The following is a 12742-nucleotide window of genomic DNA, read 5'->3' as shown; positions in this document are numbered from 1 at the left end:
GTATTTTTGTGGTGGGCTTGAATACTGTTTGTAGGCTGTGTTTTTTCAAAAGTTTCCCCATGCAGTCCATGACCCCTTTGATGTATGGCAGAAATACTTTATTTGCGGGTAGCTGTTTTTCTTCTTCAGTTTGGTGTTGTTTTCTTGGTTTGATGGCTCTTGTGATTTCATTTTTGGAGTAGCCATTTGCCTGTAGGGCCCAATTCAGACGGTTGAGTTCAGTGCAGAAAAACTGAGCTTCACAGTTCCGATTTGCACGGTCTACCAGTGTTTTGATTATGCCTCTTTTTTGCTGTGGGTGCTGGTTGGAGTTTTTCTGTAGGTACCGGTCTGTGTGGGTGGGTTTTCTGTAGATCTTGTGTCCCAATAGGAGGTCTTGTTTAATACCAGCTTGTTTAATCCCAATAGCAGTAGTCTTGTTAAATACCAGCAATGCAATGGATAAACTATACAAAAAGAGAACTACTTTCAAGAAAATGGATCTCAATGCTCAGCCTCTCATCTCCATTCCAAACAGTACAGGTATACAGTGGAACCTCTACTTACGAACGTCCCTAGCTATGAATGATCCGAGTTACAAACAGCTGCACTCGCAAAGGTTTGCCTCTATTTGCGAACAGAGGTTCAAGATACGAATGAAAAAAAAAACTTTCCTGCCCTTTTTTTGACCTAAGTTCACCTTAGGTCAGAAGAAGAAGAAGAAGAAGAAAATTCTCCCCCTAGTGGTAGAGTATGGATTAACCGGCTTTGCATTAGTTCCTATGGGAACTAATGCCTCTACTTGTGAACAGCGTCTTTAGATAAGAACAAAAAACAGCCGGAATGGATTAAATGCTTTTCAGTGCATTCCTATGGGAAAATTTGTTTCTACTTACTAATGTTTCAACTAACTAACGTTTTCTGGGACAGATTAAGTTCATAAGTAGAGGTACCATTGTACATAGAAGCACTCATACATTCTCCAAACACGGACCTCCATCTGTCCAACTTCAGTGTTCACCAAGGACTTCTTCTCACTCACTGTAGAGACAATCTCATCAATTGAAGTACTCCACTTCAACAGTCAGTAGGAAGCAACCAAAGGAGGTGAAACCTCATAGTCGACCTCCAGGTCCACAAAGACCATGACACTCCTAACGTACAGGTCCCTGATCCATTCACACTACCTGCAGATTCATCCATAGTGTCTTACCTCAACACCAAGTGCACCGTCATTTCTGACTCCTGGGTATTCACCATTGTGGCCCAGGCATATACCATTGAATTCTTCCCTCTTCAACAGAGATGCCTTAGAGCAGTGGCACTGAAAGTAAGATGCAATTAAAGGTTTTCTGTTCTGTTTTTGTTTTTAATGGACATCAATTGCTTCTTATCTGAGAAGACAAAATCATAGAATCATAGAATAATGTAGTTGGAAGGGTCCTATAAGGCTATCAGGTCCAGCCCTCTGCTTAGTGCAGGAATTCAGATCAAAACAGATCTGACAGATGGCTGTCCGGTTTTCTCCTGAATGTCTCCAGCCTTGGAGCACTCACACTTTCACTTCAAAATAATAGATTTAAAGTGAAACAGAAAGTGTCTCTCAAGTAGGAATGTGTCTGTTGTTGGTATGACATAATTAATTGGCTAAAAATACAGCACAGGAGCAGGTTAGGTGCTTACAACAACAATAGGCTGAATTGTTCTAGTATATTTTATCTTATAACTGAGCTTCTGTAAAATGGAATATACTATCATAAGAAAAAATTACAGCTTATTGCAAGCAATCCCATTAGTATAAAAGGCTGAAAATAAGATTAAATTGAGATCTGGACCAAAATTAATATACAGTGATGCCTCGCATAACAATGTTAATTGGTTCCATTAAAAACATCGTTATGTGAAAACATCGTTAAGCGAAACACCATTTTCCATAGGAATGCATTGAAAACCAGTTAATCCGTTCCAATAGGAGCCTATTCAATACATTTCAATGGTGAAAAAAAATCACCAAAAATTCAAAAAGACTCAGAACGAAGCCAAATTACTTTAACGAAGGTTTTATTAGGTGCACTAACGATTCCAAGCATTTTAAACATTTTAAAACATTTTAGAATATTTTTAAAATAGCGAAAACAGGGCTGTCAAAAAAAAGTTAAGCGAAACAGGGGACCTAAAACTGTCATCGTTAAGTGAAGCAAGGTCCCAAACATCGTTATGCGAAAATCCCCCATAGGAAACATCGTTAGGTGAGGCGGTAAAATTTCCAGCAAAGGCCATCGTTATGCAAATTCATTGTTGAGCGAGGCACTCGTTAAGCGAGGCACCACTGTATATATTTTTAAAAACTCAGGATGTCCCCTTTTGCCCTCCTCTGGTTCTGCTGGAAGTTTTGCCATCCCCCTCCCCACAATGCTCCAGGAAAATTACTTTAAAAAAATTCAGGAACTAGAACACATTATTGTTTTTAAAATTAAAACAAGCAAATATTGGGGTGAATGGATAGGAAACAGGAATGGGTGGATTCCTCCAAGGTCCAAAGGTGGCATATATGGCTCCCAGACTTTCAAAAGTGGTGGCTCCTAACCTAAGGCAAGAGACAGCTCTCTGTTCTGCAACCAGCCTTGTATTTTGAAGACCATTTTTAAAATCCCAGTAGGCATTGCTAGTAATGTAATATGATATCTCATAGCTATCCATGATTCTTGGAGCCTCCATTCTCCATCTTGAGACTAGGTTTACCTACAAACCTCATGGTTTAAAAATCTAGCCAGATTTTTGTACTTCCTTACTTCTCCCCATCCCCTTTAAAATAACTTCACCTGATAAATAATTCTGAAAAATGTGAAAGTTGTCACACTGTAGTGGAAATGTCGTTGGCTAAAATAATGGTATTACTTCTCTATGGGTCTTTGATTTTTGTTTTCTGCTTATGAATTAACATGACAGCCATCATTTTCAGGTTGAGAAATCACATAGATATCACATTCATTAGATCTTAGGTTCACATCTCATACATTCAGTTTCTTGCCAAAACATTTGGGGAGAAAAGGGTAGACAGTAGGTTGAGGTGTCATGCAAATCAAAGGTTCTCCTTCTCCTTCTAGATAGAAAATCGGTGTTTACAAGAAAGGACTTGCATTTCTCATTTTGCATGCTAATTGGGAACATATTGCTAGTGTGAACAGTTAACACAATAAACTGGATTTATATTAATATCAATACAGGGATGTGGATTTGCCAGGTCTGCAGACCAAAGAAAAAAGGTAGAAAGTTACTTCATGAGAAAGCATCACAGATAAGGCGGCGGTACACAAAACCTGTTGGGCGACCAAAAAATAAATTAAAGCAACGAATGTTGTAAGTATTATTGTATCTGGTTTATCTCTCCCATTGTGACGGTCTTAACTGAATTCTTATGGGAGAGTATCTTTCAGGGTTTATTTCCTTTTTTCACAACTGAGTTGCTCTGTATTACATATCTTGCTGCCACTAAACTTTGTGATATTTGGCATTGTATTTCTAAACATAAAATTATAAGAAAGGAGGCTTGAAAGAAGTGTAGAAACATACACCACAACATTCTAGCTAATGGAATTTAGCACAGGGATTTATTGTACTAATTTGACTTACTTTGCAAATAATGAGATGAATGTGACTCATGTGACCTCCAGTATTACCCTTGTCACCCAATCAATGTCTTCTGGTGTTAAAAGTTGTGGAAGTTGTATATGTTGTGGATCCCCCCCCAATCACCTTCTGAAAATCTGGAAATGAGTGTTTACTATATGAATTGTTCACTTGGTAGTGAACAATGTCTCAGCCAGCAAGTGCAAAATTACCAAGTTTATTTTTCAGTTATGGGAGCCTACATATTAAGCATTGGGATGAGAAAAGTTAATTGACCCTCATTGAAGTGTTGGAAGGATCAAAATTTGTCTTTGCATCAAAATATGATGTAGAATTTCAAAATTGGCTGTTTGTGATTGTTCAGAAGTGTATGTTCTATGGGTAAATTTCTTCATATTTTACAGGCATATAAAATGAGGGGAGGGGTATCATGTTAATGTCATGCTAATATATAATACAAAGATTTAACATAGAAATAGACATTGAAATGTATTTTGCATCTGTAGAAGTGAGAATAATTGATATGTCGTTATCAGTTCCAGAATAATACCGCTGTGAAAAATATCAGAACAGATTAGATCCGCAGGCTAGTCTGAGTGAAATGTATCTCATTCACAGGAGTATAGTATTTTATTAAATCAATTTGAAATAAAATATATTGTTAATGGCAGAATGATCATTCTTTAGTGGTCCTTTGTTTGTAGCATTGAACAGTGATGTGAAAATATGACATCAGAAACTTGTTAACCTCCATAGGCAAATGGTTGTTAGCAGATGTGCTTCCAGGTAATGGGTTTTATAGCTGTGGAGTACTATAATACCAAATAATAGGATTTACAGCACTTCGGAAATATAAGACCCATTACTTGAAAGTACATGTGCAGTGTTTGGCATCAGAATTTATAGGAAACCTGGGGTAACAAGTTAGAAAATTAACCAGGCTGTGTTTACTAAGAATCATCTATGTTCAGTTATGTGTAGAGAGTAGGACATAGGCTAAACAGGGATGAACGGCTGCTGGAGTTCTGTGGGGCCTATGGCTGCCCCAGACTGGTTCATCTCTGATTTTTTTAAAAAGTAAGTATGATGTTATTGCTAAGAAAAAAAATAGTGGAAAACTGTTTTCTACAAAATACATACTTTAATAAGAGGATGGGAGGTGGGAGGATATAGAATAAATTTAAAGATATTGTGTAGCTTTCTGTTGGTTTTCAGTTTGATAACCTTGCTTGCTTACATGCATGTGTGGAGTGATTCACCATTTGATCACAAATAGAGATTAGTTTGGTGTTTACTTCAATAAAATACTGTTGAATATTTCCTTAAGTGATCTGCATCTTCAATTATTAGTTTAAATCAGTACTTCTTTGAGCAAGCTTTATGTACTTTTCCGGTAAAACACGAGTTTTGCTCCTCAGTATTTTCCAACTGTGCCTTGCACAAGGTTGATATTGGGCTCCTGTACTATTTATTCCTTTTATTTTATTACTATTATTGCATTATTTTATGCTTTTTATATGCATTAATATTAAATTTCAAACACTATTTTAAAGACTGGTTTAATTTCTGCTTTTGTACAACATTTGTGTGTGTGTGTGTGTGTGTGTGTGTGTGTGTGTGTGTGTGTAATGACATTGATCTAATTTTATAGCGTTCATGAAGCAGAATAGTTATTGAGGTCACACAATTCCCCCCACCCCGCATGGAGCTCGCTCCTCTCAGCCGGTCTGTGGCCCCCAAAAAGTTGGGGACCACTGCTTTAGTTAACTACTTTAACTGATGAATTTTTCATGACGCAAAGCTTTTATGGATTGTAGTCCAAATAATCAGATAAAGTATTGTAACTCAGGTTAACACTTCCCATAGATTTGGAAATTGGCTGTAGCCTGGGAAAGTTTATGTTAAAAAATATTTGTTAGGCTTTAAGATGCCATAACACTCTCCATTATTTTGTTTGCAGCAGACTAATACAACTACTCTTCTGGAAGTTCTTACTTGAACTTGTGTTCTTAATACTTATCTATGCAGTCTCACATAGGCAGGGCTTGAAAAATGTGCTTATCTACCCATCTGTGCTGAGAGAAAAATGCTGCTGGACGTGTGACAGCTTCCTCCCTGCCTGCCTCCTTCCCCTCCAACTGTCTCTCTCTTTCTAATCCTGCAGTCCTCCCCTCCCTCCCATCACAAGAAGCGCATAAAGATATAGCTCTGCAGGAGAATGTAGAGTAGTCCCATGCTGGAGAATATGGAGATTCCCTGCTCCCAATTTCAACTGAACAAGGACACATCCTGGGGTGAGAAGGAACTGTGGCTCCTTAAGAGGCTGGGTGCTTTTGCTTTCAGTTTTATTTTTGCTGGAGACATTCAAAAGAAAGGCATTCAAAATGCAAGCTTCATGACCCCACAGGCACGCAGGTAATAAAGCAACCCAAGTCTGAGGGTATAAATCAGTGATTCCCTATCGCAATAAATTGCAAGTCCAGTCATGCTGATTGATGAAATTTTTAACTAACTGGTGATACATTCTAAAAAAATTTCAAGCCTTACACATAGGATTTGGACACGTGTGGTAGAAGTGTTGCATTGCTCTTCTAGATGTTTAAATCAGGGAAGGGAAGCTCATTCTATTGTCACTTTTTCTTTCTCCCTTTATTGTTTTCTGGTAGTTCAAATGAGCAAAGTCCTTAGTTAGAGTATTAGAAAGGTTGTAATAACAGAATACTTACAATATGGGATTATGAAGATGACCATGGTTGAAAAATCTGGGATCATCTTAATCAAGGTTAACACTGGTGCTGACAATCCTTTAGCTATGTTCAAAGTGGGGAAGAAGAAATTAACTCAATTTGTTAACTTTGCTGAAATGAAGCTGTTATTTCTGCATTGGTTCATAGGATTATAGCAGTGGTCCCCAACCTTGGGCCTCCAGATGTTCTTGGACTTCAACTCCCAGAAATCCTGGCCAGCAGAGGTGGTGGCGAAGGCTTTTGGGAATTGTAGTTCAACAACATCTGGAAGCCCAACGTTGAGGATCACTGGCTTATAGAATCATGGACTTCGCTGTGGAACAAACTTCCTATGAGACAGGGGTCCTCCCTACAGATCTTTAAAAGATTATTAAAGACAGAACTGTTTAAGGAGGCCTTTGGCAACCTCTTAGGCTGCTCTGTGGGACCTGCACACTATATTTGTAATTATGGCTTTGATTATTTTTGCTATGCTAGTGCATATTTCATTTATTATGTTATGTTGTATGTAATTTTGTTTGATTTAAGTTATCAAGTGGCAATTTTGGGTAACTTTTTCTTTTAATTTGTGGTGTTATGTTTTCTGATTTGTTTTTATTATTCTAGTTGGTTGTATGCTTTCCTTGATTTTGTAAACTAGCCCAGGTAGTGTCCCCACTAAGTAAGGCAATCTATAAGCTTTATAAATAAAATAAAAATAAAGAATAATTGAGTTGGAATGGGCCCATAAAGCCATCAAGTCCAACTCCCTACTTAGTGCAGGAATCCAATTTAAAATATACTGTATCTGACAGTTGGATGTCTAACTTTCTCTTGAATGCCTCCAGTGTTGAAGTGTTCACCACCTCCTGAGGTACTTGGTTCCATTGTCCCTCTGCTCTCTGACATTCAACTGAAATCTTGCTTCTTGTTACTTCAGCCTTTTACAGTGCTATCCTTCACTGAATGAGAACAGATTCTGTCCTTTCCCTGTATGACAACCTTTTAAGTATTTGAAGGGCACTATTATATCTTCCCCCCAGGCTTCTTGAGGATAAAATTTCCCAGTGCAGTACTTTCAGTTTTTAGGTTTATTATACCTATTTGATGTACAAGAGTGCTTAATAACACTTGCATTTTCTGTTCTTACAAAAGCTTTGGATATCTAATCATATTTACTATTTTATAACAGAGGAAATAAAGTTGAGAGAAGATGGCTTCTTCAGGAAGTTGAGTGATGGACTAGAGTTGAGGCAAGCCTTAGTTAACTGTCATTATTTAACCAGTCCTTTCCTTCCCCAAAATCAGCTAAAATAAATTTAGCATACTGTACAATCTCTTGGAAGAGCTTTTGTTTGAAAGTAACATGGGGACATGTTTTTATTTGCAGCAGTTTCTGGAAATGGGATTAGCTGTATTAGTCTGTTGAAGCAGAAACAACAAAGAATGTTATGAACACTTGAAGACTAGCGAGTTTATTTGCAATGAAATTTTGAGGATTACTTTCAGTCCACTTCATGATATACAGTATAGTCCAGAAAAGGTTCTAATAAGCAAAAATTGTTGGTTTTTATGGTGCTACAAAGCTCTTTTGTTGTTTTTGTTTCATGAGACCTCATGACTGGTAACTATTCAGATAGTCACAAGTTCATTAAATTTCAAATTAAGTGTCATTAGTAGTTTGTATGCTATAGTGGTGCCATTGATTTATAATGTTCTTCAGTGCTAACTTCAATTTTTCCTCCAAAATTTCTTTGCCAGGTCTGTAACCAGCGCTGAAGGATCCATGAATGCATTCACAGGAAGGGGGTCACCTGGTAGGGGTCAAAAGACTAAAGTCTGTACCACACCTTCATCTGGTCATGCTGCATCTGTGAAGGAATCAAGCAGCAGATTGGCTGTTACAGACCCCACCTGGCCTGGTGCCACCGCCACCAAAATCATCACCTCCACCTCCACCTACATACCTGCCTCTACACTTAATGTTAACAAGAAAACCAAAGGGCTCATAGATGGCCTTACTAAGTTTTTTACACCATCACCCGATGGTCGCAGATCACGAGGTGAAATAATAGACTTTTCAAAGCATTACCATCCAAGGAAAATGGCCTCTCAGAAAAAAACATGTACTTCCCATGTGTTGGCTACAGGTACCACACAAAAGCTAAAACCTTCTTCACTTCCACACCAAACCCCCATCTCTGGTCAGAGCCCCAGTTCACAAAAATCTGGCAATTCCATCTCTTCTAATTCTCCCCAGAGCTCTTCCAGTCAGTCAAGTGCACCCTCCTTTAGCAGCCTTCCTAATAACAGTCAGCTAAAGGGACTCTTTGATGGACTTTCTCATATTTATGCCACTCAGGGACAGTCTCGAAAAAAAGGGCATCCAAGTTATGCACCGCCCAAACGTTTGCATCGTAAAACACCGTTCTCTTCTGCATCCAAGTCTAGTACTGCTTTCTATGGAAAGAAAGAGATTAGAAGTAGGTTTATTTCTCATTCCTCCACCTCTGGATGGGGTATGTCTAGAGGACGTGCTTTTAAAGCAGTTGCTCACTTCAAGCAAACAACTTTCCTTAAAAAGCGCATGATTCTAGGCAGATTAAAGTATAAAGTGACCCCTCAGATGGGGACCCCCTCACCAGGGAAGGGGAGCTTGGCAGACGGAAGGATTAAACCTGATCAGAATGATGGTAAGCAACAGGTCAAAGCGCCAACCAAACCTGCGTCCCGTCCAAATCCAAATTCTTATTTTGTCACATAGGCCTCAGCTATTTTTCTTGTTCTTACTTCACTCTCATACAAAGCAGTGAACGTTGATCTTTTAACTAATGCTGATTAAATCTCCAAAGTGTTTTTCCAACTAATCCTGTACCACCTTGTTCTTTGTCAGTTTTTTTGCATATGTAGCAACAGTAGTGCCCCCAACCCTATGTGTTCATAATGTTGCTTATGCTTTTTGTAGTAGTGTGTTGGTAGCCACTCCATGCTGTCCTTTTCCCCTTTCTTTGGCCACAGTACTGTTGGCATTTATTAGGATGTCCATTTCAACTCTTTGTTTCCCTCTCCTCCATTGCTTTTCCATGCCACATTCCATTCTGCTACACAACACTGGATCTATAACTGCTGTGAAATTTGCTTTTTGTATTTTTTTATATAAATCTGTTCTTTAAGAAAAGAAATGTATTACTAGCTTTAGCCTCTTCTAATATGATTTAAATAGTATTGTCTTAAGATTAATGGAGTGTTGAAAGCTTTATCTTTAACAATAAGGTGAAATTGGGAGTTTTGCTAAAATATATGAAATATGTGCTGCTCTTTCAATTGTTCAGTATAGTTTTGTACAGAAATTGTTAGTTTGTTGGGTAGGGGTAGAGTGTGAAAGCTAATTTCGGTGGTGAATTCAAATCCTACTGATAACTGGCAGCATTTATTTGAAATAAATGTAAAAATATTTTTGTGGTACAGCTATTATAATTTGATAAAGGTTTGCTGTCAAGTGAGAAATAGGATGTTACAGTTATAACTGTTTATGGTATATAGTGGAAATGTCATTCTGGTAGCATAAGGGCAATTTTCACCATCATGTTGGTGCATTAACTCTCTGCTCATTTTTAATAACAGGTACAGAAATTCAAATAAGCATCAAAGAAGAAAACTCTGATCTGTTTCTGATGGGAAGCAAGGACATTGTTACAGAAGAAGATTTGGAAATGTTTAAGCAGGCCCAGGAACTTGCTATGGAGGTATGGTTCCCAGTTCCCAGGTATAGTTTGGTAGTTAACAGTATGTAATTGTAGCTAAATCATGCTGATTTTGTCATACTGTGCTTAAGCTTGCATTAATTTAAGGATTAATTAAAAGTCCCATTAAATTTAGTTCCCCTTTTTAATAGAGTAGAAACTGTCAAGGATAACCCTAGATAGCTGATATGTATAGAACAGCTATATGCAAGTGTGGATTCCTTTCTTTCTTAAAAAAATTAAATATTTTAAGCAAGATCTGACATGATCATGCATTATATTGCTGTTAATGTGTCATCAGGTTACCTCTGACCCATGGTGACTATGAATGAATGACATGTCATTTTGCATTATATATTCTGTTAAATCCAGTATTGCATTGGTGGAATGTTTGGAACTTTCTTCCTTTCCCCTTCTTCTGTAGCCCCAAAACTAGCTCACAGGGGCTTTCCAGACCTCCAGAACTAATTTTGAGGCAACACTGAGGGGAACTGTAGTGGGAAGGGGAGCATGGTTGCATAGATCTACTTGATTTATTTATTTTTAACAATTGAAATCTAATGTTGCATCCCATCCTTAGTTTTTTGTAAAGTAGTTTATATGCTTTTTAGAGGCACAGCTCTACCCTAGCAAGCCATCTGTGTGGGGGTGCCCAACTCCAACACAGAAGTGGCACTAAAGATGCCACTCCCAGCATCAGAGAGGGTTGAATGCAAAGAGTGCTGACCAGGAATGCAAAGAGTGCTGCAGCACGAGGGCCAGCTGCCCTGCAGGTACACTGACCCTTATTGAGGAAAGCCGAACTGCTGGGGCTGGTGACTTAGACTCAGCTGTAGCAGTAGATATTAGGTGACTCAAATCCAATGGCAGTAACCAGAACTTGAGTAGAAAGACTCCCAGAAATGAGTGACAGGACTTTGTTACAACTCATTATTATTAGCCTGATGAGTCAGTGGAGCCCACAATGGAGGATAGCAGCCCTGCTTCACCACACCTCTGAGGGGGTGGCAGGGATCATACACTGCTTTTCCACAACGATTTGTTCCTGAGACAGCTCCCAGTAGATACTAAACACAACTAAAATGAGAATTCATTTCCAATAATAACTTCTAGTAAATAGCAGTAAATACAGTAATTCTATTCAGCAAATATTATAGTTTGGAAATAATTATGTAACCATACTTTCAGCAAATAAAAACATTAGAAATACTCTAATACCAAAACTTCAATAACATAATATGGGCAATACTGTTTATAAAATATATTACAATACACATGATGACAGTAGAGATTTAAAAATGTGTGTATAAACTGGTAAGCAAGTATGCTTCCCTTACATTATAACCCCCCAAGCTCTCATCTTAAAATATTTCACTAAGTGAGAAAATCATAATGTTCTTTATGATCTTCTCACGTAGAGAAATATTTTAAGACTTTTATGAACACTCCCTACCATAGCTGGCTGTACCATATACGTGGTCAGCAGCCATCTTTTGGTGATGGAGTAAGTGAGCTCTGGGCCTGATAAAATCGGTAAGTTAGACAGAGAAGCTAGGGACTAGTTTTTACTGGTTTCAGAACTTAAGGGACTCTCTGTGTAGCTTTGGTCTGATGCTCCCTTTACTTTCTTGGTTCCTTCTTATAACTAGCTTGTATATGGAGCAAGGTTTACATTATCTCTTTTCTACTTCTTCATTTTTATTTTCCATTGCATCTTTTATCCTCTTTTGTTGTGTGGAGAAATTAGAATAGAATTTAAAGGCTGAGGAATGTAGCATTAATACAGCTCTTCCTTCATTAGTTAAAAATTCCAGCTGGTTTCTGTTATTTCTCAATCTCTCCTTTTTTCCTTTCTTTTTGTGTGTGTGTGTTTCTTTCTTTTATTCCCATGTTTTCAAGCCTTCCCCCATTATATGTTTGCCTTTCCTGAAATAAACTATTAATTTCAGAGTAATCTTGATCTGTTTTGTTCATGATATAGTCTCTTATCCATTTTCTTACGTATTTTATATGAAGTATAAAATCTTTTCATCTTTGAGCTTGATATAGAAAATTAGAATGAAGTCCAGCTGCTTATAAAAGGAGGTTAAATACTTTCAGAGCCAAATCTGTTGGCTTGCTGAGTCGCAATTGCTCACTTCCTATATGCCCTTTAGTGAATATGGGTTTTCCTGTATTATAGCTATAGTAAACAAGGACTGTTAGCATTTATTTATTTATTTATTTATTTATTTATTTTATTTATATCCCGCCTATCTAGTCGCGAGGACTACTCTAGGCGGCTTACAACAACGTTAAAATACAATAAAAATAAACAACCAATACAAAAACAGGTAAAAGAGAAAAAAGACAATAAAGAGATAGGAAAATCAAAAAAATAGTTTTATAAGAAGGCCTGCCGAAACATCCAGGTCTTTAATAGATTCTTGAAAGTGCCCAGCGAGGGAGCTCCGCGAATGTCAGGAGGTAAGTTATTCCACAGGCGAGGAGCCACCGCCGAGAAGGCCCTATTTCTTGTTTTCTCTTTCCGGGCCTCCCTCGGGGTTAGGCTCCTCAGCCTCACCTCCTGGCTCGCCCGTGTGACCCGGGTAGAACTTGGTGGGAGTAGGCGTTCCGCCAAGTATCGAGGCCCTAAACCGTTTAGGGCTTTATACGTAAGCATTA

At 38.1% G+C, this 12742-nt stretch overlaps 1 protein-coding gene across 11 annotated transcripts in view; it reads left to right on the top strand.

The window, feature by feature from the left end:
* Positions 1–12742, top strand: part of KAT6B (lysine acetyltransferase 6B) — a 168206-nt gene that overhangs the window by 105442 nt on the left and 50022 nt on the right. For 9 of the 11 annotated variants that reach the window (XM_078391092.1, XM_020796145.3, XM_020796142.3 and 6 more), the window contains 3 exons: positions 3207–3339; positions 8097–9028; positions 9960–10081. In XM_078391092.1, the coding sequence (XP_078247218.1) occupies positions 3207–3339; positions 8097–9028; positions 9960–10081 (1187 nt within the window). The remainder of the gene's footprint in view (positions 1–3206; positions 3340–8096; positions 9029–9959; positions 10082–12742) is intronic. The other 2 variants (XM_078391096.1, XM_078391095.1) reach the window with 1 other exon arrangement.

Source organism: Pogona vitticeps, chromosome 3 (assembly GCF_051106095.1).
Source record: "Pogona vitticeps strain Pit_001003342236 chromosome 3, PviZW2.1, whole genome shotgun sequence".
In the NCBI taxonomy this organism is placed as follows: Eukaryota; Metazoa; Chordata; class Lepidosauria; order Squamata; family Agamidae; genus Pogona; species Pogona vitticeps.
Note: the sequence above shows the minus strand (reverse complement) of the source record. Positions and strands in the feature narration are given on the sequence as shown.